The sequence below is a fragment of the Nyctereutes procyonoides genome, unplaced genomic scaffold (assembly GCF_905146905.1).
Source record: "Nyctereutes procyonoides isolate TBG_1078 unplaced genomic scaffold, NYPRO_anot_genome, whole genome shotgun sequence".
Classification (NCBI taxonomy): domain Eukaryota; kingdom Metazoa; phylum Chordata; class Mammalia; order Carnivora; family Canidae; genus Nyctereutes; species Nyctereutes procyonoides.
In genome coordinates, this window is record NW_026575047.1 from 37,006,161 (window position 1) to 37,034,115 (window position 27,955).

The 27,955-nt window shown below is 46.1% G+C and overlaps 1 protein-coding gene across 3 annotated transcripts; it reads left to right on the forward strand.

Moving 5' to 3' along the window:
- Window positions 1-60: 60 nt before the first annotated feature.
- BNC1 (basonuclin 1) lies at window positions 61-27,955 on the forward strand. Of its 3 annotated transcripts, none has more exons than XM_055326345.1 (5): window positions 61-215; window positions 15,231-15,330; window positions 17,333-17,568; window positions 19,383-21,250; window positions 25,710-27,955. In XM_055326345.1, the coding sequence occupies exons 1-5, from the start codon at window positions 207-209 to the stop codon at window positions 26,392-26,394; spliced, it is 2,898 nt and encodes a 965-aa protein (XP_055182320.1). In that variant the 5' UTR covers window positions 61-206; the 3' UTR covers window positions 26,395-27,955. The 3 variants fall into 3 exon arrangements, with proteins under 3 accessions (XP_055182320.1, XP_055182322.1, XP_055182321.1); XM_055326347.1 differs by lacking the exon at window positions 61-215 and adding an exon at window positions 1,010-1,229; XM_055326346.1 differs by lacking the exons at window positions 61-215; window positions 15,231-15,330 and having other exon boundaries at window positions 17,359-17,617.

Below are 27,955 nucleotides of genomic sequence, written 5' to 3' on the forward strand. Positions count from 1 at the left end.
GGGGGCGGGCGTGCGGGCACACGCGGTGCGCGGCGAGGGCGGCCACCGCGCCGCGCGGCCCGGGCGCCCGGGGAGCCGCCCACTTGGCCGCAGCGGCCCCGACGGTCGAAGCTTGGATGCGGCGGCGCCCGCCGAGCCGGGGCGGACGCGGGGCGGCCCGGGCCGGGGACACGCGCCGGTAGCCCGGGCGCCGCAGCGGCCGCAGGATGGCCGAGGTAAGCGCGGCTCTCCCCACCCCCAACACCCCGGGACGGGCGGCCCCCTCTGCGCGCGGGGCGGGGCGCGGGGTGCTGGCCCGGGGCGCCCCTCGGCCGGGCTCCGTGGGCACCGGGTGCGCGCCCGGGGCCACCTCGCGGGGCCACCTGCGCGGCGGGGCGGCCCTTCCCCGGGCCCGGCCTGCGGGAGCGTCTCGGGGCGCCGGGACCCGTGGCCGCCCGACGGCCCGAGCTGCGGACGCGCGCGCGGACGAGGCGGGTTCCCGGCGCCCCCGGGGCGGCCGGGGCGCGTCGGAGGCGCGGGGTCCGGGCGGCACGAGGGACTGGCGCGCCTCCCCCGCAGCGCCTCCGGGGCTCGTCCGAGGTGCTCCGCACGGGCCTGAGCAGCTGCTGGTCGCGGCTGGCCGGCTCTCCCCGGATTCTGTTTCTGGAGAGTTCTGGGCGCGCGGTCACCTCCAGGCACCCGAGAGGCGCGGAGACGGGCGCACGCCGGGCCCGGGGCGCCGGGTCCTCGGCGAAGCGCTGCGGAGCGCCGTGCGCACTGCCGGCCGCGAGAGCCCAGGGACGCGAGGGCGCGGGCGCGGGCGCCGCGGGCGAGCGCGCGGACCGGGCCGGGGCTGCAGAGCCTGCGGGCGGAAGCCGGCCCGCGCCGCCGCCAGCCCTTCCGCGGGGCTCCTCGACCCGCCGGTGCGCGGCGCCCCCAGGGTCGCCGACGGGCCTCGGGCGGGACGGGCGGGGGGCCGCGCGGGGTCGGCTCCCGGGGGTTTAGGGGAAGGTGAAGGGGGGCGCGCCCGCCAGACCCCAGCCCCGCCGGCCGCCTGGCTTTGCATCAGCCCCTCCGGAGTTGTCAGCCAGATGTGACAAGATTGTGGAGAGGCGAGGGAAGGAGGAGATCTGATATTAATCAGCGCATAGCTCGGAGCCAAACTTTCTCAAATGCGGTGTAGAAACATGCTCTTCTCATTTAAGGCATTTCTTTGTGGCTGTGGGGCTGCCACCGGTCGCAGTTTGACAGTTCAGTGGAATGCCAACTAGCAGCCTTAATTGTAGGAGTAAAATTGTGTGTGTTGGGGAGGGGGGGGTCAGGCACTCTAAGGTTCAGTCATGTCCCCTCGTTTTATGGCCATGTTCACCGCAGTTCTCTGAAGACAGGGCATTTAAATCGGGCCAGACGCCTGGTCGCAGCCAGGCCTCTGCTGTTAACACTTAACGGGCCTGAAAGAGGCCCCACTGGTGTCCTGGGAATCCCTGTCAGTGCGAGAGTGAGTGTGAGTGAGTGTGTGTGTGTGTGCTGCGCGCGCGGGCGTGCGTTCCTGCAGCTTTGAGCCGTACCGCAGACCTAGCAACAATTTTTTTTTGATCCATTCTCATCAAAGTGACAAAGATTTTGGCTTGACAGTAAGCAAATTGAAAAACAGCATTTGGCAGATCACCTTTTCCCTTTCTTTCTGGCCCCTTTTCGTTCCTCGTTTATCGTTTTAATTTGCTATCCAAGTTCCCGGAACCTTTTCATAAGATCCCTTAGACTCTTAGCTCGCAACTACATGTTTATGCGCTAAAAGTTTTGCTCCATGATAAATATACTGGTTTCTCAATTGTCCCTTCCCAAATCCATTGCTGTATATTATAAAGACCTCATTAAAAATGGAATAGGTCAAAATAAAATTTCCGTGTGTCATGTGGAACGACATGACCTCAGATATGCCTGGTTGTCCAGGATTTGATTTTTGTTTTCAATGAGTGTGAAAAGATCACCATCATGTTTGCTCTGATAAATCTTGATAAATAGCTTTATCCTTTCTGGCAGACCTAGAAGAATAAGACGTGAGTCATTGTTTAATTTCTCATCTGATAGCTTTGCTAAATTTAATTTCACCAGGAAAGCATTAGGATTTCAACTCAACTGTTGGTTTGACCGTGTTCGTGTTGTAGCTCAATGCCGAGGAAGGTTGGCGGGTAAGCTCTTCTCTGGGCAAAAGTGCTGCTCGTGCTCTGGGAACTCATAATTATGTTCAGACATCTACATAACTTAATTTGGAAAATCATGTGTCCCTGTACATGCTATTCCATCAAGAACCGTCAGGATTTAGCCACACGCCCGTCCTCGGGTCAGAAAGTGATGAGCTGGGAAGGGTTATTTGGTCCTTGGTGTTCGCTAGGATGAGGAACAAACATCTGTTTGCTCTGGTTATAAGTCACATTAGAAATATTAACCAGCATGAGAATAATTCCTGTGGAAGTGCACAGTTTGCGTGGAGTGTTGTTTTTATTTATTTGTTCATTTTTTACATCTCTCTCCTGAAGCAGTGAGGCCTCCGTCCCAGGCTCTTATTCTGTATCTCAGAACCATCCGTGTAGAAAGAAGGTTGATCCACCCCATTGGTTGAGAAAAGCTGTACAGGTTTCCCTATGGAACAAATAATCATCGTTTTTTATGCATACTATTATCATTTATGGATGCCTAAGGATAAATATAAACATTTTAAAAGTTTAGTTTGTTGGTAAAATTAAAGCACAGCATACGGGGTGAGGAGCAGTAGTGTCTTTTAGCCTCTGTGTATGGCTTTAGAAGTTATTTTGACAGTGGTCATTAAAAGAGTTGCCCCGAAGGTTCCACAAGGTAAATTACTTGCAGGAGGAGCGTGCTTTATTCCAGGGTGAATTTTCACCTCTACAGATGTCATTTAGAGGGAGTTACTTTTGTCAGGAACAGCCCTGTTTAAAAAGAACTAGAAATACCCCAGGTGAGTTGAAATCTCACTGCTGAGCCACTTTTTTTTTTTTTTTTGGATCAAGATTTAGAGATCCAATGATTTTTTTTTTTAGTTACCTTTTTCTGAATATCCTACTACAGATTTTTTTATTATATTTATTTATTTACCTATTTTATTTTTGATGCCTTATCTGAGAGATGTTAAAGATAACTGGGTTCGGCGCAGAAGAGACATCTGGAAAGTTTTGTGGGTTTTTTTTTTTTCTTTTAAATTGGTTTCCACCTGAGAATGTTATTTCCTCTTATCTTGTCATCCTTTGAAGCCCTCTTCCCTGATTCTGGAAATTCTATGTTTCCAGGATAGCCCCCTTTCTCTGCATGGCCACTTGCGTATTTTATCCAGAAAAGAGTAGATCAAAACAAAGAGCAGACCTTGCTTTGCCATGGTCTGATTTAGAGACTTCTCAAACTTCGTAGATTGTAGTAGGCAGAAGGGCTCTCTCATTCTCGGCCACGCTTGGGCTCGTTGTTATAAACCAGCTAAACGAATCATAGAAGTTTGCCTTGGGGGAATGATAATTTCACTCAGCTAATGTGGCAGGGAATAGTTGTCTTAGTTAAGGACAACTTTAATTCAGGCTGCTAGCTTTTTCTTGCATATGGTTACATTCATTTGTCTCCTCTTACAGATTACTTGTATGATCTTTCCACTCAAACAAACATCAGAATTATTTCCCAGCCCTACATACCAGCTTCCAGAAGCATCGTCTCTGTTCTGTAGCCCTCTGACTGTAGTTGCATTATTTATGACAAAGGTAAAATTTTTATACGGACAACTCGAACGTTTCGTGATACACTACACTATGCTGGATTTCAAGACAGTGATCAGGATGGCGTAATTTGCTAACTCTGGTCTTTTTTAAAAACTTCATTTTGAAAATCTAGGGTTGCTTTTTTTTTCTTTACCCTTAGTTCTTGAAACTTTGCTCTCATTAAGTCCTTTAAAAAATATCTGCAAAATTTTACTTAGAAGTGTTCACAGTTTCATCATTATCTTGCCGCAGCAGCAGCAGAGGCAAAGTTGCACTGCTCGTGTAACTAGCCACCATAGTTAAAATTATCCTAAAGTATAAATGTCTTTTTTGTGGGTTGGTTTTTGGTGCCCCCACCCCCACCACGGCCCCAGAGCTGACTTTGTTGCATTCAAACGTCCCTCCGTTTTTTGTTATCAAAAGTTTCTAAAGATTGCCTCTGAGATCCTCCCAAATTTAAGTTATAAAAGGAGAAAAAAACATGTGTCCATATCATTTATACTTTCGTATAGTTTTTTGTTGCTTTTAGTTTTTTTTTTTTTTTTTTTTTTTAGTGAAGAAGTATTTGGTTTGGTTCGTAAGGTACCATTTGGATATTTTTTACTTTTTGTGTTTTCCATTTTCAGAACTAATCGTTTTAAGAAAAAAAAGGGCACAGCTGTTAAATTATTTTGGCACAGAGTTTCTACTTTGATTTATAGAGATCAAAAGAACAAGTATTTTCTCCACCATCCTCTTTGAACTGAGCAACAAGAGAACGAGGCAAGGGTGTCACGCGTACTTTCTACTCACAGGTAGACTTGGCCGAACATCTGTGCCCTGAGTTCTACCTCCCACCTGCCCCTCCTCTGCCAGACCCTTCTCCGTGCTTTCATTCTTTTTTGGCCTCTCTTTTCATCCCCATGCCTGCAGTGAGAAAGCAGATTCTGTTCATTCTCTAGTGTTGTTTTTGTATCACAAATTATGCCTACCTGGTTTGAGAGGCTTTCCGGGTCCCTTTTTTCAACTGTGCTCCTGGTAAAGGGTGTCTGCCTGTTGTTGGGAATCCTGATGGTTCCATGAAGCCAGCAGAAAGACTTCTGGCTGCACATCTGGACAGCCCACGCCCATCTTGCCCCGTGTTCCTCAATACCCTTGATTATCTGGTAAGCCTTTTTTAACCATTGATGTGTCCAAATCAAGATCCACGTAAGGTCCCTACAGCATGTCTCTTAATCTATTGGTTTACACTTTTCTCCTTGCAGTTTTTTTATGAAAAAATCTGGGCCATTTGTTCTGTAGAATGCCCCCCAGCCTAGATCAGTGATCGCTTCCCTCTGGTATTGTTGACATTGTGGCTATGCCTTGGTCCCTGGGAGTTGACTGAGGGGCTTGATCTATTTCAGATTTTAATGTTTTCCACAAGAACACAGCATCCGTAGTAGTACATACCTTTCCATCCAGAGGCAGATGACCTGACCATCACCTTTCACGTTAGGGCTTGTGGAGTAGTGGTATTCTAATTCTTCATTTATTCACTGGACACTCCTGTAAAGGGAATCTCTGTCTCATCCATGGTTTGGTTACCCTGAAGTCCAGTTTGTATAAAAAAAAGATATATACTTGATTCTTTCCCTCTGCTAGCGAGTTTGGGGAACAGTTCATTGTCTCCCTAGCATTCCTTAAAGGTGGCCAGTGAGCCTTTCCTTTGTTTTTAGTATCTTTTGAATTGCTAGATTTTATTATAGTGAATGACTCACACTGATTTTTGACGAGCCATATTCTCTGCTCTGCTTTTCTTGACCAGTCGAGCTGTATGGCTTTCTTCCCCCAGTGAAGACACGCGTGCTTCCCTAGGGCAGACACCAGGAGTTCCTGGTCTTTGTATCCCCAGGAAGCACCCTACAATTACCAGAACATAGTAGATGCTTTAAAAACAAATAAAACCAACAACAACAAAAGCGATTTGTTAAAGAACAAATCGTTTTTGTTGAACAGCTCGCAGAGGAGGATGGCTGGAGACAAATGTCTGGTCGTCTGGTTGTGTGTCTCTCTCTAGGCAGCCTTCACTGCAGTGCCACCTGCTGCCTCCCCTAGGAGGCCCTCATGGTCTTTCCCTTCTCTCTTTCCCCACTGGCCTTGTTGCCTGTCTGGCAAAGGGGGATACTATTTTCAGAATCCTAGCTGCTGTGCCTCTGTGGATTCGTATATGTAAGGAAAACTTAAAAATGGAAAGAAGTCACAGAAAAATGAGAGAACAGAAGGTAGGGAGCAAAAAAAAAAAAAAGCCAAGTCTCACAAAAGAAGAAGTTAGAAAAAGTGTGTAAGAGGTAGATACTAAGCGGCCTGAAGAGCAGTTTGGTAGAGCCCTCCCACCCTTGAAAGATGTGGTGTCCTGAACCACGAAGGCTGGCCCCGCAGTGAGAATGGGGTGACAACTTCACTGCGGGAGAAACCAGGTCCTCACCCCACAAGTTGAGGGTGGTCTGGTGCCTTAGAAGACATTGCGTATTATAGATCCTGAGTGGCAGTTATCAATTTGCACTACAGCCTCCCAAGACTCGAACATACTAAGGATTGTCTGTATCCACACTTAAAAATATAACTTGGAAACACTTGAAGCCATTTTATGCTATAGTTGGTGACTTAAAAAGTGATTTAGCAGATTGGGTCCTTTGATTTTGTTAGGGAATTAGAATTCTTACCACTGAGAATCTGGCACCGCCGTAGACTCTGACTGAAGAGATGACTTCAGACTGTAAACATGGCCTTGGTGGATTTCTGCTAGCCACTTTTCACATGATCTTCACATGGCCCTCTCCACAGCCAGCAGGACAATCAGTATGTAAATTCAGAAATACATTTGGCTGCTAGCAAAGCTCCTAACTAACAGTCATCATCCTTTTTGTGCAGCCTTCCTTAGGGCGTGACCTGAGTTGCCTTGTGGTCACAAAATGGAATCTCAAGTCCAGCCATCACGTTCTTGTTCCAAGAAGGAAGGAGGAGGACAAGCAAAGAAGTCTCTCAGCTGAGTCAACTCCCATTTACAAGGAGCTTTCTGTAAAGCTCCACCTAGCAACTTCCACTTGTATACCACTGGCCAGTACTTAGTCACCTGGTCACCCACAGAGACTCAGAAAGGAAGATCAGGTGAAAGGCTGTTGGGTGGGCATCTATAATTAGTGAGCACGGTGCCGCTGCCTCATTCATTCATTCAGTCTTCTCCAGTTCATCCTAGCAGAGGCGCCTACAGAGTATCAGACCGCCTGCTAGCTGCTGTGTGCTGGTTGGGGGGTTCAGTGGGCTCTTTTAGGACTGATTCCTTGTGTGGCAACGTTTGTTGAGTTTCTGTGATAGGTATTTTTAGTAGCTCTGTCTCTGTAGAATCAGACCACCTGCGAGCCTTGTTGTGGGCCTTGTTGAGCCTTGTTGTGGGCCTTGTCACAACACTCCTAATCGTACCGAGTGGTCTTTTCGGCTCCTGTGTATCCTCGTTAATATGGCTAATAGGCCTCTGAGGTCGGCAGAAACGGTTGCAGAATCAGCCTTGTTAGGCAAAGGTTCCAAGGCATGGATCTGAAGTTTTAATGGGAAGTCAGAGCTAAGTCACCTGAAACCAGTTGTAGGTTTTACTGCATCCCAGAGAAAGATGTTCCCTGTGGTAAGGGGCAGCGAGCACAGGCTCCCCACTTCTGCATCCAGAGGTAATATTTTAACACAGGCAAATCAAATGCATTTCATATCTTTTTATAAAGAATTACTTAGAACAAAATCCAGACTCCTTGGTCTGCCCCCCCAAGATCCCACGCAGAATGCTCTGTGCTGCCTCTCAGACTCCCATTTTCTGCCTTTAACCTCATTAAGTCACTATCTAGACTGGCTCTTTCTTCCCTGAGCACTCAGCCTCTCTTCTGCCTAAGGGCCTTTGCACTGACTGTGCCCTCTACCCTAAGACACTTCCTCCCTCTCCAGTTTTTCACTGGCTCCTTGGTGTCCCTTGGATTCAGTTCAAATGTCACCTCTTCAAAAATCTTCAGTGATGATCTCATCTAAGAGGCACTCACTTAGGCCCCTACCCCTCCATGCCACCAAGTAAAATTGCTAGCTTAGCTTTCTGTTTAGTGTATCCATAGCACCACTAACTCTGAACTGATACTGCCTATTTTTTTAAGATTTTATTTATTCATGAGAGACACAGAGATAGAGAGGCAGAGACGCAGGCAGAGGGAGAAGCAGGCCCCATGCAGGGAGCCTCGATTCCGGGACTCCAGAATCACACCCTGAACCGAAGGCAGCGCTAAACCTCTAAGCCACCCAGGCTGCCCTGATACTGCTTATTGTTTATTCTCTGTCTCCTCTAGATTGTAAGCACCTGGACCAATGAGGGACCTCATTGGTGGTGTTAAACACCTTAACCCCCAGAGTGTAGAACAGTGCCTGGCTCATTAAAGTTCAGTAACATTTATTCATTTATTATAAATGAAGTTTCTTTACAGTGTGAAACTTTAATGTCCTGATCTGCAGAACATGGATGATGATGCCTGACTCAGAGTTTGCAAGAATTAAATGAAACCTTAAGTGTTAGCGCCAAATACTGATATTTCAAGATATAACCTCTCTCTAGTACCCAAATTGGAGACTGCCCTGACAGCCGTGAGTTCCTTAGTTTCCTCATCCATAAAATGGGGATGGTAATGCCCTCCCTCCCAGGGAGGCGGTGATGAAGAAATGAGACCATGTAGGGGCATGCTCCGTGCAGTAGCTCACACCCAATTAAGTGCTCAGGAAAGCACACCAACCGTGTGACTTTGGGAACATTACTAATCTTCCATAAGTCTGTTTCCTGAAAAGAATGCCCTCCTCCCAGCCACGTGGTAAGCGTGAGACAAGAACACCTGTGAAGTCTCACCACCACGTGGCAGGGCAGATTCTGGAAGAATATCTCCTCTCACCATTGGGCTCTGAAGTGTCCAGTAGAACTTTCTGGGATGGTGAGAGTGTTCTTTATCTCCAGCCATCTGGTACTGTAGCCACAAAACCACACATACCTGCTGAGCACTTGAAAGGTGGCTGCTGTGACCAAAGAATTGAACTATTTATTTATTTATTTATTTATTTATTGGAGACAGAGAGTGTGTGAGTGGGGTGAGGGAGAGAGAGAGAAGCCGATCCCCCTGCTGAGCAGGGAGCCCGATGCAGGATTTGATCCAGACCCTGGGATCATGACCTGAGCTGAAGGCAGATGCTTCACCAGCTGAGCCACTCAGGAGCCCCAGAATTGAACTTTTAATTGTTTTATTCTTACTAATTTAAATTTAACTAGCCACATGTGGCTGGTGGCTGCCGTGTGGGGCAGGACAGACTAAGTCACCTGAGAGTACAGAGCGGTCCAGCGAACACGCACGTCAGTTTTGTATCTGAGCCAGTTCACAAACTGCTCCTCTCAAAGCATCAACGCCATGAACCTGGAAAACCCTGGAGGTCTTCTTATAACTTTTTTCCCTCACCTTCCATTCAATCCCTAAGCCTACCCCCCTGAATTTATTATCCTCAGTGGTAGGAAAATACCTGCGTGTACCGGAGATTGGACCCTCAAACCTACCTAAAAACGAGGTCATAACTTTCCGGCTGAAGACTGCAAATAACAGACTCCTCTGGCACATACTAGGTGTGTCAGTAATTTCTGGATGGATGAAGGAACAGATGATCAAACCAGAATTTTGAATGTTGATTCGTAGCACATCAAAGTGACTAATAACAATTCGGAAATAGTCTGATTAAAATGAGTGCGTAAAAAGCAATAATCATGTCTTGATGAGTTCAGAATGTTGTAAACATCTGCTTTATGTTTCTAAAGAATGGAAGAAGTATTAGGATTCCAGAGGAAAGGATGTAAGTTTTAAGAGTTTTCCATATTGATTTGCATGAGTACTTTTCGTCCTGTAATTAGAATTTTTTGGTTTGATTTCATTTTAGAAGTTTTAATTTGTCTTTAGATAATGGTGCTATAATTTTTACCACATCGTGGAATTCTGATATGGGTGGAAAAACTCAAGGGCCTTAATATTGGAAGTTTTCTAAGGCACTGTAATTAGCTTTTTTAGCTCATAAATAATTCCTCTGAGATTTATTTCCATGGATGTTTAATGAGCTTTATTAAGCCTTATTCAAATAGGTTCATATAGAGCCATGTGAATATTTCTTTTAAAACAGCATTCATACATTGAATTTATAGATAAAGCTGCTTAAAATTCTGTCCCCAAACTAGAAGCTGCTAAAGCTGCATAGTCAGTTTCGGTCAGTGGTCTCAACTTGAGACGGTCTTACCCCACAGGCACTTGGAACGTCTGGGGAGATTTTTGGTTTTCAAAACTGGAAGAGAGAGAGATGTTTCTGTGGTATCTGGTGGGTAGAGACCAGGGATGCTGTTAGTCATCCTACAATGCACAGGACAGCCGCCACAAAGAATTATGTGACTCAAAATGTCAATAATCCTGGAGTTGAAGAAGCCTGAGTCAGGTATCAAGAGATACAGAAAAAGCAAGTTTCAATCCTAGGCTATGAAATGTGCTTGGGACTGTACCCTGTGTGGTTTCATTTTGCTGGGCCTGAGATGGAATCACCCAGAGCTTCCTGGGGCTTTGCCCAAGCAAGAGCCTTTTAAGCAAAATCTTCAGGAAAGGAGGAAGTATGTGCTTAAGGACATCTCTCTCTGATTGAAGCAGGTCCTATTTTCTGAATAAATGAATGTGAATTTACTCTGAATGATTCCAACGTCTTGCTCCCAAACAACGAACAGCATCTTGGAGAACATGATCCAAAGAATTTTTTCTCTTTTAAAAATTTCCTTTAAAACAGTCATATTTACAAGAATGTAGGTTGTGAAATATTGCAGAGGCTGAGTATGGAGTATGCTGGTAGCTGTTGAGAATGCATATAGCTGGTCCCTCGGTCAGCTGGCGTGGAGAGTCTCAGGGATGTTTGGGAATCTGGACAGCATGTTAGGTGTGCTACAAACAAGGCGAAGGCTGCCTTTAACATTCTCATTGGGACCAGGTGTAATAGAAATTAAACTAATTTTTGTCCTTCCATTCAAGAGAACTATATCATTATGTGTGTAGAAATATAGATGTGTATTTTCATGTATTTAATATATTTGTATATGTATATAGGAGTAGAACCTTTATAACCAAAGTCTCTATAATTTCTGGCGCAGTATTTCTCAATCTTTTCCTCATTAGGAGACTAGAAATTTTCCCTCAATTGTGCCTCCCACAGTGAGATTTTTAGTATGGTACCATATATTGTGTTTCTGTTCACGTGTGTGTATCTGCATTTTATACATAAAAAGAATATTTTTTCACCTCCCCCAAGAACTAGTTTTCACCCCATTGGGATGATATCACCCCAAATGAGAGTGCACGCATTATTACAGTAAGAAGATGTTGTAATCACAGGGAGCTCTTTGTAGGATATCCTATGGCTGAGCAAACACACCTTCTGCTTTCTGATACACGTTTGCTCTTTTCTGTTTTGTGATCCTTCCTGAAGGGATCTGGTAACACTGTTACTATCTGCTGCATACCTCATTTATGAGGAGCCCTGTTCCTTTACCTGAAAATCTTGCCCAGCTGCTCCATTCAGGCCCATTGTGATCCAGAAGGAGTCACAGCTATCAATTCAGGTAGATTTTAACCTCTATTGAAGCAAGGTCACTGATTTTTTTAAGACTTTATTTTTTAGAACACTTTTGGATTCACAACAAAATCGAAAGCAGAGATTGCCCATATACATCCTGCCTTGACACATGCATAGCCACCCCATTATCCACATCCCCCACTAGAGGGTACATCTGTGATAGCTGATGAGCCCACACGGATGTGTCATCATCACCTAAAGTCCATGGTTTACGTTAGAAATCACTCTTGATGCCATCTATCCGATGGGTTTGGAATGTATAATGACATGTATCCATCATTATAGCATCATACAGAGTATTTTCACTGCCCTAAAAATTCTCCATGTTCTATGTCATCTCTGGCAAGCACTGATCTTTTTACTGCCGCCATAGTTTTGCCTTTTCCAGAGGGTCATATAGTTGTAATCATACAGTGTGTGGCCTTTTCAGATTGGCTTCTTTCACTTAGTAATATGCGTGTAAGTTTCCTCCATGTCTCTTCATGTCTTTAGTGCTGGGTAGTAGTCCAGTGTCTGGATAGACCACGGTGTATTTATCCATGCACCCACTAAAGGGCATCTTGGTTGCTTCCAAGTTTTGGCAGTCATGTATAAAACTGCTTTAAACATCTCTGTGCAGGTTTTCGTGTGGACAAGCATTTTCAGCTCCTTTGGGTAAATACCAAGGAACATGATTGCTGGGTCATACTGTAAGAGTATGTTTAGTTTTGTAAGAAACCACCAAAGTGTCTTCCAGAGTGGCTGCACCATTTTGCCTCCCCACCAGTAGTGAGTGAGAGTCTCTAATGCTCTCCTCATGAGCATTTGGTGTCGTCAGTGTTCTGGACTTTGGCCATTCTAATAGGTGTGTAGTGGACCAGTATTTTTCAGTAATATTTCTATTGAGATATAATTTACTTACTATAAAATTTACCCTTATAAAGTATATAACTGAGTGGTTTCGCTATATTCACAGTTGTGCAACCATCACTACTATGTAATTTTAGAACATCTTCACCTGAAAAAGCAACTCTGGTCAAAATTTAAAACATCTGTGCTTCAAAGGACACATGAAGAAAGTGAAAAGATAATCCAAGGGCGGGAGAAAACATTTGCAAATCATCATCTGTTAAGGGACTTGTACTAAGAATATATAAAGAACTCTTAGGGGGATCCCTGGGTGGCGCAGCGGTTTAGCGCCTGCCTTTGGCCCAGGGCGCGATCCTGGAGACCCGGGATCAAATCCCACGTCGGGCTCCCGGTGCATGGAGCCTGCTTCTCCCTCTGCCTGTGTCTCTGCCTCTCTCTCTCTCTCTCTCTCTCTCTCTATCATAAATAAATTAAAAAATTTTTAAAAAAAGAACTCTTAGAACTCAATGCTAAGAGACAAACACCCCAATTAAAAAATGAGCAAAGCATCCACATAGACATGTCCCCAGGGAAGACCTACAAGTAAATGGCCAATGAGCTCATGAAAAGATGCTGATCACCATTAGCCATTGAGGAAATGCACATCAAAACCACAGTAAGATACCACCCCATACCCCCTAGGATGTCTATTTCAAGACAGGAACAAAAGTGTTGGGAGGGATTTGGAGAAAGTGGAACCTTCCTACATTGCTGGTGTGGATACAAAATGGTGTGGCCACTTTGAAAAACTGTTTGACATTGACAGATTCTCAGGTTAAACAAAATTACTATATGATCCAGCAATGCCATTCTGAGGAAGACATAGAAATGAATACGTATGTCCACCATAGACTTACACACAGGGCTCCTTCTGCAGGTGATAGAAATGTTCTAAAACCAGATCATGATATTTGTACAACTCTGTGAATATACTAAAAATCATTGAGTTGGATACTTTGAGTGAATTGCATGATATCTTAATTGTGTATCAATTTAAAGCTATTTTTAAAAAGATGAAAACAGGGGCACTGGGTGGCTCAGTGGTTGAGCACCTGCCTTTGGCTCAGGGTGTGATCGAGGACTGGGATCGAGTCCCACATCGGGCTCCCCACAGAGAGCCTGCTTCTCCCTCTGCCTGTGTCTCTGCCTCCCTCTCTGTCTCTCATGAATAAATAAATCTTTTAAAAAAAAGATGAAAACAAAAAAAAACTAGTATTCTGCTCCCACAGCCACCCATTAACATCCTTCCTCATCCCTGCCCACTCTGCACAGCACTGGTAACTGCCAGCTGGCTTCCAGCCTCAGTAGATTGGCCTCTTCTTGACATTTCATGTAAATGGAGTCCTACCACCTGTGACTTTTTGTCCTTGGTTTATTTCACTAAGCATGTTTTCAAGATTCATGCATACTGTAGCAATGTGTCAGTACTTCATTTTTTTACAGCTAAATAATATTCCATTGCATGGGTATGCCTCATTTTGTTGATCCACTCCTAGGTTGATGGACATTGGAGTTGTTTGCATTTTTTGGCAATTATAAATAATGCTGCTATGAACTTTGAGGTACAAGCTTCTATGTGGGCCTATGTTTTCATTTCTCTTGGGCACATACCTAGGGGCAGATTTGCTGTGTCATGTGACAGCCCCATGTTTAACTTTTTGAGGAACTGCCAGACTGTTTTCCAAAGTGGCTGCACCATTTTACATTCCCATTGGCAACTGATTTTTAAGTGAAGACTAGTTATATACTTCTTAAAGTGAGTTTGCCAAGTCCCGGGACAGAGTCTCCCCTTCCCTGTCCCCACACAAGGCCACAGAATCCTTTAATTGATAGGTGGAGGTTCCCCACCCCAAACCACACACACACACACACACACACACACACACACACACACACACACACCAGTTTCAGGGCTCTTCTGAACTGTGTAGATTCTACCCAGTGGCTCTTCCCAGGAGCCTCGTGGATGCAGCCCTGTGAGAGCTTTTTCTCTTTAATAATACATCCCATTCTTCAGACCTCTGTATTCCCTTTGGAGGAATTCATCTCAAAAATATATGGGAAGCTTTGTTCTTAATACCAGAACTTAGCTGACACGTACCTCTCTGGATTCTTTCAGCCGTGTGAACTTGAACATGCAGCTGGGTGAGCGCATGGGCTGCCAGCCTGGCTGGGCCTCAGCAGCCACTGCGTCCAGTGGGTAGAACCAGGGGGGATTGGCCACGGCATGTCCTCCGTCTGTGTGGATTTTGAGCCTTGACCATGTATTGGGGGATAACCACGTCCACATTTGGATAATTCTCCATTCACATCACTCTTGTTCACTTGTTTCAGGATGGCCCCTGCATAACTTTCAGGGGTGACTGCTTTGGTCAGCTTAGAGGTCAGTGAAAATGTGACTGCTCATCCTGTCTGTACTCTTAATAACAAGCAAAGGGGCACCTGGGTGGCTCCGTGGGTGATGCATCTGCCTTCAGCTCAGGTCACGGTTCTGGGGTCCTGTGATAGAGCCTCAGGTCAGGCTCCCTGCTTAGCAGGGAGTCCGCTTCTCCCTCTGCCTCTCTCCATTCCCCAACCCTGCTCGTGCATACACGCTCGCTCTCTCTCTCTTTAATAAATAAAATCATTTTTAAAAAATAACAAGATATTTCCATCTAACTCATGTTCTTTTCTTAGAAAACATTGTGATGCTCCCCAGCCTGCTCGCACCCCCTGAGCAGCAGTGGGAGGTGTTTGCCCCCCCAGGGCCCTGGGCCAGCTGCTCTTCTTTCCAGGGAATAGTGTCCCCCGCCCGAGAATGGCCCAGTGTGGGCTCACAGTGTTCCATGAGTGTTCCTGCATGGAGGCCCACATCTTGTTTTGTAAGCCCAGCCCAGGTTCTGTACATCACTCACATCCTATGCATGACCTTGTTCTCTTTTGCAGGCTATCAGCTGCAGTCTGAACTGCAGTTGCCAAAGCTTCAAACCGGGAAAGATAAACCACCGCCAGTGTGAGCAGTGCAGACATGGATGGGTGGCCCACGGTAACTTTGTTTTTCCTCCTCCCTCAGCCTCTCCTGTGCCCTCTGAATAACTTAGAGTAATTGGGGAATGGATTTAATGATCTGAGAATGACAGATGACACTTATGTGTTCCTGCCCTTGCCAGCTAACAGGCTAAGAGCTTTATATACGTTCCCATTTTGAATCGTAACAATTCCACGGGACAGGTGAGGCCTTAGCTCAATTAAGCAGACGTAGAAACTGGTACTTCAGGGATCCCTGGGTGGCTCAGCAATTTAGCGCCTGCCTTTGGCCCAGGGCACGATCCTGGAGTCCCGGGATCAAGTCCCGCGTCGGGCTCCTGGCTTGGAGCCTGCTTCTCCCTCCTCCTGTGTCTCTGCCTCTCTCTCTCTCTCTCTCTCTCTCTCTCTCTCTCTCTCTCTCTCACACACACACAAATAAATAAATAAATAAATAAATAAATAAATAAATAAATAAATAAATAAATAAATAAATCTTTAAAAAAAAGAAACTGGTACTTCGATCCTGTCTTCTGTGGTGATAGAAATGTCCTGTGGTTGGGATGTCTGGGTGATTCAGCAGTTGAGCATCTGCCCTCGGCTCAGGTTCAGGGCATGATCCTGGGTCCTGGGATCGAGTCCCATGTTGGACTCCCCATGGGGAGCCTGCTTCTCCCACTGCCTGTGTCCCTGCCCCTCTCTTTGTGTCTCTCATGAATAAATAAATAAAATCTTTAAAATGTGGTGTGGTCAGTGCACTAGCCTGCAGGATTGCTAGGCAAAATTCAGAATGCTCAATTAAATTTGAATTTCAGATAAACAAGAAATAACTTTTTAGCCCAAGTATGTCCCAGTGATTATTTTTAGTATAAATATATCCCATTTATTCACTGTTTACATGAAATTTATGCTCACACTTAGCTGGGCATTCTGTATTTTTATTGGCTGAACCCAGTAATCCCACACGAGCCCTTGTGGCTGCCATGTACTTGAAATGTGACTCTGAAGAACTGAATTTCTGATTTTAGTAATTTAAGAAAGAAAATAATTTAATAAGGTAAAAATAATCCAAAATTTAAAATGTAATCAATTTACCTAGCTATGTGTGGCTGAGGACTGTCGCATTGGATGGCATGGGTTTTGGTGGTTAACCAGCCAAGCCTGACCTCTAGGACGCCATGTAGGAAGAGGCACAAACCCAGATCCATCAGATCCCCAAGACTGCGTTCTTCACCAGCAGACCCCGTTCTTTCCGATTTAAGCCTTTTGGTTATGTAGCTGCCACCTTTGTGTTTATGCCTTTTCCTTGCACCTGTCCTATATGGGGCTATTTTTTACTCCATAGGGCCGGGGAAGGAAGAAAAGAAGGATCTCAGGCCAGTCCATCTTATTTTTAGAAGTTCCTGTGAATAACGTAGAGCCTGATAGCCTGAGTGTTAATTATTTGCATATTCCTGGGGGTTTTTCTTCTGTTTGAACACATGATTGAGAGCTTGTGCTCGCCTGCTGCCTAGGCAGCATTTCTTTGATAAGTAAAAATCCTTTAAAAGGGTATTTCTTGGGGATCCCTGAGTGGCTCAGCAGTTCAGCACCTGCCTTCGGCCCAGGACATGATAGTGGAGTCCTGGGATCGAGTCCTGCCTCGGGCTCCCTGCATGGGGCCTGCTTCTCCCTCTGCCTCTCTCTCTCTCTCTCTCTCTCTCTCTCTCTGTGTGTGTGTGTGTGTGTTTATAATAAATGAATGAATGAATGAATGAATGAATTTCTTGGGATGCCTGGGTGGCTCGGTGCTTGAGCATCTGCCTTTGGCTCAGGTCATGATCTCGGGGTCCTGGAATTGAGTCCCACATCAGGCTTCCTGCAGGGAGCCTGCTTCTCCCTCTGCCTGTGTCTCTGTGTCTCTCTTTGTGTTTCTCATGAATGGGTGAATAAGATCTTTAAAAATTAAATAAATAAAAAAATAAAATAAAATAAAAATTAAATAAATAGAAATAGAAGAGTATTTCTTCAATTTGATCTTTCAGCCCTGAGCAAGCTGAGGATCCCCCCCGTGTATCCCACAAGCCAGGTGGAGATTGTCCAGTCCAACGTGGTGTTTGATATCAGCAGCCTCATGCTCTACGGGACCCAGGCCATCCCTGTTCGCCTGAAAATCCTATTGGACCGGCTCTTCAGTGTATTGAAGCAAGATGAGGTCCTCCAGATCCTCCACGCCTTGGACTGGACCCTGCAGGATTATATCCGGGGATATGTGCTGCAGGTACAGGAAGCGTGGCCACCGTTGTCCTGGAATGTCTTCTCAAATGCGTGTGCGTAGGCCTGCTATAACCCCATTGCTGTAGCCGTTGCTGGGCATCCTTTTCTAGCGGCTGAAAACCCCCCACCTTACATTCTGGGGAAAATCCAGTGCTTTCCTCAAGATACCTGTGAAACTTCCAGACATGTGCTGTTTATTTACATATTCTCCAATTTGGGCATCACTAAGCCAGCTCGCCCACAGGAAAGCCTTTGCTCCGTGTTGCTATCCGCAGGCCACCACCTGACACAAGACACCGTCTGTGCCAGGTTTTCATGAGGGTGTGGGGTGAGAAAGGAGCGTTCCAGAACCACACAGACAGCTGCAGTTCGTGCCACCCTGTTCCTGGCCTTCCTTCCCAGGCTCCATCATCCTGGGATATATGTCTGTGTTCCGGCTCCTGCTCATTTTCTCTCCTTGCATCCCCTTTGGCCTCTCCGTGTGTTCTCTGCATCCCTCCTTTGTGCCTTTCACCCCTTGTTCTTCTTGTTATTTTGCAGAGTAGTCTTACCTCCTTCTAGTCCACGTCATGGGGTAGGCCTCGCATGTGTCACAGCCACAGGCAAAGAACATGTTTCCTGGTATGAATTCTATCATTTCTCAGACGTAGGAAGCAGCTACAACTTTTTTTTTTCACCCTTCACACTACACTTGAAAATGTTAAAGTTTCAATGACGCGGGATGAATCGACTTCTAAGACTGATAATATACACTTCAGTTTGACTCAGGTTGGCCATGTCACCAACACAAACACTTAATCTTTTGTCTCACAGGGCAGGTAAATTCTCCCCATTTTCCACTCAAAAAGCCAGAGGCACAGAGTGCTTCTAAATCCTGGCCAAAGTCAGACCCAGGATTTGAACCCATTTCTTTCTAACTCTAAACCCCACAATCATTCTGTGGAGGCGTATTTGCTCACCTCAGGCGCAGGACCCCCAGCAAGCTAGAAGCAACCTTTTATGTAGAGTAGCATTATGATCTTACATTATGACATAGATCAATATTTAATGATCCTAATAATCTTGCTTTCTAGTGTTAGGATTAAAAATATGGAATCAATTACCTTGAACCTCTAGTGCATCAAAAATTTATGATGTTACATCCCTCATCATCTTCAAAACTCTTCCATGCATTGTGAAAAATCTCAGTAGGCCATCAAATACATGTTCTGTGATAAAATATTTATTGTAGTTTTGGGAAAAGTTAGGCCTTGCTAGAGTTTGAAAGATCTCCAACGCTCCAGTGTAATTACAGCTCTGCTTTGTGAACACGGGCAGTAGATCAATACAGGTTCATTTGTTTTCTGATGTTAGTTGCAGGGGAAGATTATTAAACTTGCAGCAAATAAATACTTGAGCTCTGCCTAGGTCTGACTGCTCCGTCTCTACTTCCTAGATAAAGAAGTTACTGTTGTACAGATGATACATATTTTCATTTTAGTAGGGAAAATTATTACACCTAATGCAAGACAACCAATTGCTTTGAAATAAGATGGAAAATAATCACCAAATTTCCTTCAGGCTTGAGTAATATTTTATTTCTCTCTTTTAGAGCACCACTTACGTTTGTATGGTTTATTTCCTGCACAGGGTTTCTGGCCTAGGAGATTAGCATGAGTGGGGGCTAAACTCTACAAGCCCTGTGCACGTCCAGAGGGGGTGTTTTGCACAGAGGTGCCCTGTGGGGCTAGTGGAGGCCCTGACCATGTGACTCTTTCTAGCAAAGAGGGACAGGAGTAGTAAATTAATTGCACTTTCTGATTCTGGTTTGGGTTTTAGGATGCATCGGGAAAGGTGCTAGATCACTGGAGCATCATGACCAGTGAGGAAGAGGTGGCCACCCTGCAGCAGTTCCTTCGTTTTGGAGAGACCAAGTCCATAGTTGAGCTCATGGCAATCCAAGAGAAAGAGGAGCAGTCCATCATCATCCCACCGGCCACAGCGAACGTGGACATCAGGTCTTTCATCGAGAGCTGCAGCCACAGGAGTGCCAGCCTCCCTGCTCCTGTGGACAAGGGCACCCCCGGCAGCCTGCACCCCTTTGAGAACCTCATAAACAACATGACTTTCATGCTGCCTTTCCAGTTCTTCAATCCCATGCCTCCCACGCTGATAGGATCACTGCCTGAGCAATATGTGCTGGAGCAGGCGCAGGACCAAAGTCAGGACCCCAAACAGGAAATCCATGGCCCCTTCCCCAGCAGCAGCTTCTTAACTTCCAGCTCCACCTCATTTCAGACTGAAAAGGAGCCATGTCTAAACTGTCCAGACACGATTACTAAAAAGGAAGACAGCTCCCACTTAAGTGACTCCAGTTCATACAACATCATCACCAAGCTTGAGAGGACACAGTTGTCCCCCGAGGCCAAGGTGAAGTCAGAGAGGAACAGCCTGGGTCCAAAGAAGGGCCGAGTATTCTGCACGGCGTGTGAGAAGACCTTCTATGACAAGGGCACGCTCAAGATCCACTACAACGCTGTCCACCTGAAGATCAAGCACAAGTGCACCATTGAGGGGTGCAACATGGTGTTCAGCTCTCTGCGGAGCCGGAACCGCCACAGCGCCAACCCCAACCCGCGGCTGCACATGCCCATGAACAGAAACAGCAGGGACAAGGATCTCAGGAACAGCCTGACCCTGGCCGCCTCGGATAGCTACGAGCGCCCCAGCTTCGCGGTGACCTCTCCGGACTGCAGGCCTCTGCCAGGCTACGCTGCTCCGGGGGACGGTGCCACCGGGGGCCAGCCAGCCTTCCCGAGCATCGGCCAAAATGGAGTACTGTTCCCCAACCTGAAGACCGTGCAGCCGGTCCTTCCTTTCTACCGCAGTCCAGCCACTCCGGCCGAGCTAGCCAACACCCCCGGGGGGCTGCCTTCTCTCCCTCTCTTGTCCTCTTCAATCCCAGAACAGCTGGTTTCCGGCGAAGGGCCATTTGAGGCCCTTCCCAAGAAGAAATCCCGCAAGTCCAGCATGCCCATCAAAATCGAGAAGGAGACCGTGGGAATAATTAACGACAAGAGGCATGCTCTCAGCTCAGATGAGGATGTGCCCCTGCAGGTGGCCAGCGAAGATGAGCCGGAGGCCTGCAGTCCTCGGTCAGACAGGCCACCCGAGGAGCGGCATGCACAGGCAGGAGGCCCCGGGAGACCCCTCCCGGCAGGGGACAGGGTCTGCCGCCTAGAATCAGGGATCGAGTTGAGCGGAGCCATCTGCAGGACCCCTGAGCAGGCCACGCAGCACTCAGAGAGGGAGGCTGAGCAGAAGGCAGCAGTGACCGCAGTGCCCAGGGAGCTCGAGAGTGGTGGCCGTGAGCTTCAGCTCACACCTGGGCCAGAGCCATGTGTCCCCTTTCCTGACTACATCAAACTTCAGCAGCGCCTGCTGGCCGGTGGGCTCCTCAGTGCTCTGTCCAACAGAGGGATGGCTTTTCCTTGTTTCGATGATTCTCAAGGGCTGGAACACATGGGTCAGCACACGTTGGGAAGGCAGAAGGAAGAGAATCGCTTCCAGTGTGACATCTGTAAGAAGACATTTAAGAACGCTTGCGGTGTGAAAATGCACCACAAGAACATGCATGCCAAAGAAACGCACGTGTGCACGGTGGAGGGCTGTAAAGCCACCTTCCCTTCTCGCAGGAGCAGAGACAGGTAAGACATCTGTTGGCAAGCATTGCTTCTAAAGCAGGGACGCTTAAACTTTAACATGCATCTGCGTCACCTGGAGGTTGTTAAAACACATGCTTCTGAGCCCGGCCCAGAGCATTTCTGCTTCATCAGGTTTGGGAAGAGGCCTGAGAGTCTGCATTTCTGAGTTCCCAGGTGATCTTGCCCTTGGCATCCACGGTTTGAGAAACACCGTTCTGTAGATGCACATGTTCAAATTTTCCTTCCAAATCTAAACTCATTTGGCCACAAAATCCGACCCAAAATTACATGAAGCTATGGGTTGTCTTTTTTCTTAAATCTCCCTTTGTGTGAGTTTTTTATTATATATTCATTGCAGAACTACTAATGGATTTATTACAAGGACACGAACAAAATATTACAGTTTATGCATTATTTGCCTTCCTAAAGTCTGAAACACTCTGAATTCAGAAACACATCTGGCACAGATGGTTTGGAATAAGGAATTGTGAACTAGGCTTATGTGAAGGAGAGGTTAAATCATCACCATAGATTCCCAACACTTGCCTAACATTTCATTTTGTGATACGAAGCCCATCAAATGAAACCTTTTCCCTTATATCTGGTTAACCAGCTATACTCAAAAGGAAGAATGACTGCGTGGTTGGGGAATTTTTAATAATTAAGATATAAGAGCAAAGGCACTTATTATTAGCATGTTGCTTCAAGGGTTTGTGATGTTGGTTGAAAGATGAGAACTGTTTGGGTGCCAGCTGTTGGTGAGCCTCACACAGCGTCAACCTGTTTGCCCAGTGCCCAGGCAGACAGTGTATCTCATCACTCTGGGGACACAACATTGGCATTACTGTCTTGCTTGTGCCTCTCTTCATGAACTTAGTCACAACCCCAGCCTGGGAATGGAAGCACACACATAACTCAGAGGTGACCCCAGAAGGTTTAATGGAAGGACTAGCTTTCTGACGAAATGCACTGGTTCACGGAATAGTAAAATGTTCCATTTGCTCAAACAAGCTTGACTTGAAGCAATTCAGCATCCCCATGACCTTAGTCCAACCTCTAAGATGAAATTCATTAAGAAGGTAGAGATGAACAGACTGTCATACACATTTCTACATAGGGCTCATAAGAACATATTCGCGTTGAGCAAAGAGGATAGAGCATGAGTGATATTGGTTAAAACTCCAGCTTCTGTTGCTGGCATATTGAGCCAAACCACCAGGATCCCCTGATTTGCAAACTCATCCTTCTTCATCCTTCCAAAAGGAGGGTTTATTCATGGACAAGCTGTGATGTTGAAAAAGAGATAGTCCTATTGAGCACATTATCCTTGACAGTTAAGATAGTGTTGTGGCCTACAATGTTGCACTAAATTAGAAGGCATATTGAATTTAACATATTATACCTTCATTTTCTATTTATTTTTTCATGTATTTAATATTTTCCTATATTCTGGACATAGTATATTGTGGACACCAGCCTCCTCCCCCCACTACAGGAAAGCATCTTGAATTCTGAATCTAAACTACAAATTCTGGTGGTCTGGAACTTAGAATGCATTTTTAACTAGAATCGGATTAATATGGCACCATTTTTAAAAGAGCTTTGTCGACAGACTGGGGGCCACCATCCTGTCTCTGGGTCAGTGATAAGAACTGTGTTGTTGGGATAGCTATCCTCCCCTCTGGACTCTCAACAGCAGTCACTAGCACCACTCAGAAAGGGGCTGGGATAGCACCCTGGATGCTTATTTAGCCAAAAAATACTTAAGAACTTTCTGTTAGTTGCTGTAGACCCTGCTCACAAAGGCCAGTGGGGGAGACAGAGCAGTAAAGAGCAGAGACTGAATGTAGTGGCTGCTGTAATGAGAGAGACTCTGACAGGTTGCTATGGGCACATACTGGCAGCCCCTGACTAGACTCTTTGAGAAGTTAGGGAGGGCGTCCTGGAGGAAGGGGCATGACTAAACCAGCAGCTCTCAGACATTTTGGTCTCAGAACCCCTTTACAAATTCTTAAAACCCCAGGACCCTCAAGAACTTTTGTCTGTTTGGGTTTATAAGTATTGATGTTTACCGCATTAGGAATTAAAACTGGGAAAAAAGATTAGTATTCATCTCATCATTTGAAATAATAAACCTATTATATGTTAACATACGGAACATTTAATGAAAAATAACTCCGTGTTCCAAAACAAAAAGTCTGTGAGAAGAGTGGCTTTGTTTTACATTTTTTGCAAATCCCTGTAACGTCTGGCTTAGCAGAAAACAGCTGGCTTCTCACATGGGCTTCTGCATTCGACCTGTTCCAATACCACATGTCACGTAGCCTCTGGAAAACCACGGTATGCTCATGAAGGAATGATGGTGAAAAAGGCAAATCATGTCTTAGTATCGTTTTGAGATGAGCTTTGACTTCAGGGCACCCCTGAAAGCGTCTCAGGGACCTTGAGGGGTGGCCAAACCACACTTTGAGAACCACTGGTCTTAACGAGGCAGAAACAGGGGAGCAAGACGGGGTGGGGTTAGGGATGGAAGACTCAGGGCGCTCACACACACACACACACATACACACACACGGGCAACAGGCACGGCATTAGCAGTCCTGGACACAGGAAGCCTGGCATGTGGTCCAGAGGGTTTTGCAGCTGTGGTCGTCCCTGGTTTTAGGGGATGTGGCACCCAGGAAATGCACCTAACCCTCCAAGGCTTAAGGAGAAGGCTGGAGGACGCCAAGGGCTCGCTGTCAGTGTTCATGGGATACCCGGGCCCAGAGCTTTGCTTTGTTGCAACAGGGACTTTCCTTTGCAAGGTTCCAGGAAACCTGTCTGTCTGACTTTTTTTTTTTTTCAACCACTCTTATGTGCCGGGACCTGCGTGTCAATCTAGTGTCTGGTTTTCTGCCGACATATACCTGCCGCTTCCACCCAGAACGCTGACATAATCACAGGGCAGAGCTGCTGTTGATAAGAGTTGTTTGCAGAGTGGGTGATCTGGGAGAACAGTTCTGATTATGTCCAGAAAAAGAATGTAAGGCCTAGAAGAGACACGTCGAATAGCAAATGTGAGACGTTTTATGAAATAAGATTAAATTTCCACCCGCCCTACCTCCTACTGTGTCTTTGAGGTTGTGAAGAGAACACTCAATTCTAGTTACTTTGGTGGGGGTCCATTCCCCACCACCCACCACCAACCACCCCCCCCCATATGGTCCTAGCATGCATCTCATCTTACTGATAGCGAGAGGTTTCTTCACTGTTGGGAATCATTTTCTTATATTGTCTTTAAGCTTGTACTCCTATAGGAAGGGCTATTTTTGCCGGTCAGAAGTCGGCAGGGGATCTCTGAGCAAGGCCAACATTGATTTACAAGTTACATCCAAATGATATTGTGTGAGCAAGAAGCATATGTCATAATGGATACTCATTATCTGCCCTTGAGGAATAATCATTGGGTAGAAGATTGGTGGTGTGTTCAGTGCTGCATTTGCAAAACTCCCGTCTGGTTTCTAGTGAAACGTTGCAAATATGAACTGAACCTAAATTCTCACTCGCTCTCTCTCACTCAGTCTCTCTCACACACAATTTGTAGCCAGATTTTCTCACCTATAACACTTCTGTGGTGATGTGAGGGCAAATGCTGTAAACCATGACACAAGCCATATAGAAAACTAAATTTTCCAGTAGCCACGTTAAAATATAAAGAGAGGGATCCCTGGGTGGCGCAGCGGTTTAGCGCCTGCCTTTGGCCCAGGGCGCGATCCTGGAGACCCCGGATCGAATCCCACATCGGGCTCCCGGTGCATGGAGCCTGCTTCTCCCTCTGCCTGTGTCTCTGCCTCTCTCTCTCTCTGTGTGTGTGACTATCATAAATAAATAAATAAATAAATAAATAAATTTTAAAAAAAATAAAATATAAAGAGACACAGGTAAAGTAAGGATTAATTATGTATTTTGTTCCATTCAGCGTATCCAAAATATTATTTCTGTCTATGACATATCCATGTGTCAGGTGCTCACTAGACACATAGGGGTAGCTCTCCTACTGCCACACTGGAATATAATTCTTGGTTTCATTGTAAAAAGTCCTTTGCTTAATTCCTTATTGTGACCATTTCTCTCTGAGATCCCCTGGTTCCAGTATCCCAGGGGAATTGAGCTAACTGAAGTAAGCTGGCCATTCTCTGTAGATGAGGTATGGGAAATTATATGTCTGTCACATGGTAGAAATTAAGAATACATATTCCCGTCTTCTAGACTATAGGCTTTCCTGACCAGTGCTACCTTTTGAAAGGAACTGAACAGCACCGGATCAGTGTCCACCGACATGCATTTCATCCCACTCTCTCTAGTGTCGATTCTTCCACGCCACAAGATTTTTCTGGTATCTCCCTAGCGTCTCCCCGTGGAATAATGACTGGTTTTACAACTGCCCAACCCATTGCTAACCATCTTTTCACTCTTGTAGACACAGTTCAAACCTAAACCTCCACCAAAAAGTGTTGACCCAAGAAGCACTGGAGAGCACCGAAGACCATTTCCGTGCAGCTTACCTTCTGAAAGATGTGGCGAAGGAGACCTACCCGGATGTGGCTTTCACTCAGCAAGCCTCCCAGACATCTGTCATCTTCAAGGGAACGAGTCGGATGGGCAGTCTGGTTTACCCAATCGCCCAGGTCCATAGCGCCGGCCTGGAGAACTACAACTCTGGTCCGCCAAGTGAGGGCACCATCTTGGATCTGAGCACTACCTCAAGTGTGAAGTCAGAGAGCAGCAGCCACTCCTCTTGGGACTCAGACGGGGCGAGTGAGGAGGGCACCGTGCTCATGGAGGACAGTGATGGGAACTGTGATGGGCAGAGCTTTGTCCCCGGGGAAGATGAGTACCCCATCTGTGTCCTCATGGAGAAGGCTGACCAGAGCCTTGCCAGCTTGCCTTCTGGATTACCCATAACGTGTCACCTCTGCCAAAAGACATACAGTAATAAAGGGACCTTCAGGGCTCACTACAAAACTGTGCATCTCCGCCAGCTTCACAAATGTAAAGTTCCGGGCTGCAACACCATGTTCTCATCCGTTCGCAGTCGAAACAGACACAGCCAGAATCCCAACCTGCACAAAAGCCTGGCCTCCTCTCCCAGTCATCTACAGTAATATGATGGTGGCCCAAGCACACTAGGATAAGTGTTCACCACAGTTCAGGAATAGTCCAAAGAAAGATCTCTAATTTTGTTCATTAGCACCCTTGAGGCAAGCCAGGCAAAACATCTTTGGGTTAACTTGATAGTCTCGTGTGGCAAGGTTGAGCAGAAGACAGGCCTTGTTGGAAGTCAACTTTGGGGCAGTCCTTCCTATTATTTTTCTTAGTCTAAGGGGTTTTTTCCCCTGACATAACAAAAACTCACAGAAACACGGTTTTTCCCACATTTGTTTACACATTCCCTGGAATTGTTCCGGGGCTGCAGATGGACGATGGGGCCCAGGACCTTAGGGCAGCTTGACGTAGGCCTGCAGTGTGAAGGGTCAGTGGAGCGCCCTGGAGAAGCAGACTGCCAGCATGGGTGAGGAGCCAGTCCCAAATATCACATTTTTCAATTCCTGCTTTTAATGAGTCTGAAATCCAGACTCGGGTTTGGGAAAGTGACTTTTTGAGACTGTTTTGCCTCTGTGTGGAGTGAGGAATTGCTTTTATTTTTTTTTCCCCTTCAGAGGTCTGGTGGACCTCCAGGAGTTCCCAGAGGAAGCAGGTGGGCTTCCAGCACATAGGAACCAGGATGTTACCAAGGCTGTCTGTTCCCGCTGGGTAGCGGGAAAGATTTCATGCACTTAAACATAGCAGTCTTCAATTTAATTTAAAATAGTTTTGATAATATTTAATTTGTGTTTGTTACATGAGTAGTTGGGGTGAGTGCAGATGTGTCACGGTGTGACCTCTGGGTCTCTTCTGGAGGGCAGATCAAGGGTCAGCCTGAACTTCAGAACGCTGTCTGTGTCCATTCAGTGAACCTCAGAGTCTGGTCATTTCAGTCCCCTGTGGTTGGAGTGCAGGCGTGATCGTGGCAGGACATTTGTAAATACTCGGCCGAAGCATCCAGAGAATGTGGCTCTGACCGTTGGGTATCTTCAGAATCACTGGGTCCCTCAGTCCTCATCCTTTTATACATGTGTAAGGTTAGGAGGAACTTTCCAAGTTACACGATAGAAGAATAATAGGGCGTTACCGCTATACTGTACGTCTTAATATTTAACTTATTCTGAAATGTACCCCACACCATTGTACACATTTGCTGTTTGTAGAAAGGAAGTTTCATCGGTCCTGTAAAAAGGGACCATCTCTTGAAATTTGGCATTTATGGTACTCGGAAAGCCTGTGGCAGGGAGAGAGAAATTGGCTTTGTATTAAGACTTCAGGTTCACCTTCTTTTAAACTTACAGTTAAAGTAATGAAAGACACCCTCAAAGAGAATCGAAGGTTATATGAGAGAGATTATCCTCCGCAAATGCTGACAACCTGTTGTGGATTGTTTCAACATTTTTTAAAAAATAAATGTGACAACCCTTGGTCTCTGCTTAAAGTGAGATGTATCTTTCCACTGTTTTGTTACTCAGCTGTTTATTATTCCAGTTTCCCCCAAAGTAGCACAATTTGTATACAAATGAGTTTTCTATGACTTAATAAAAATGTATGCCACACGTTTTTGTTTAAAAAGGCAAA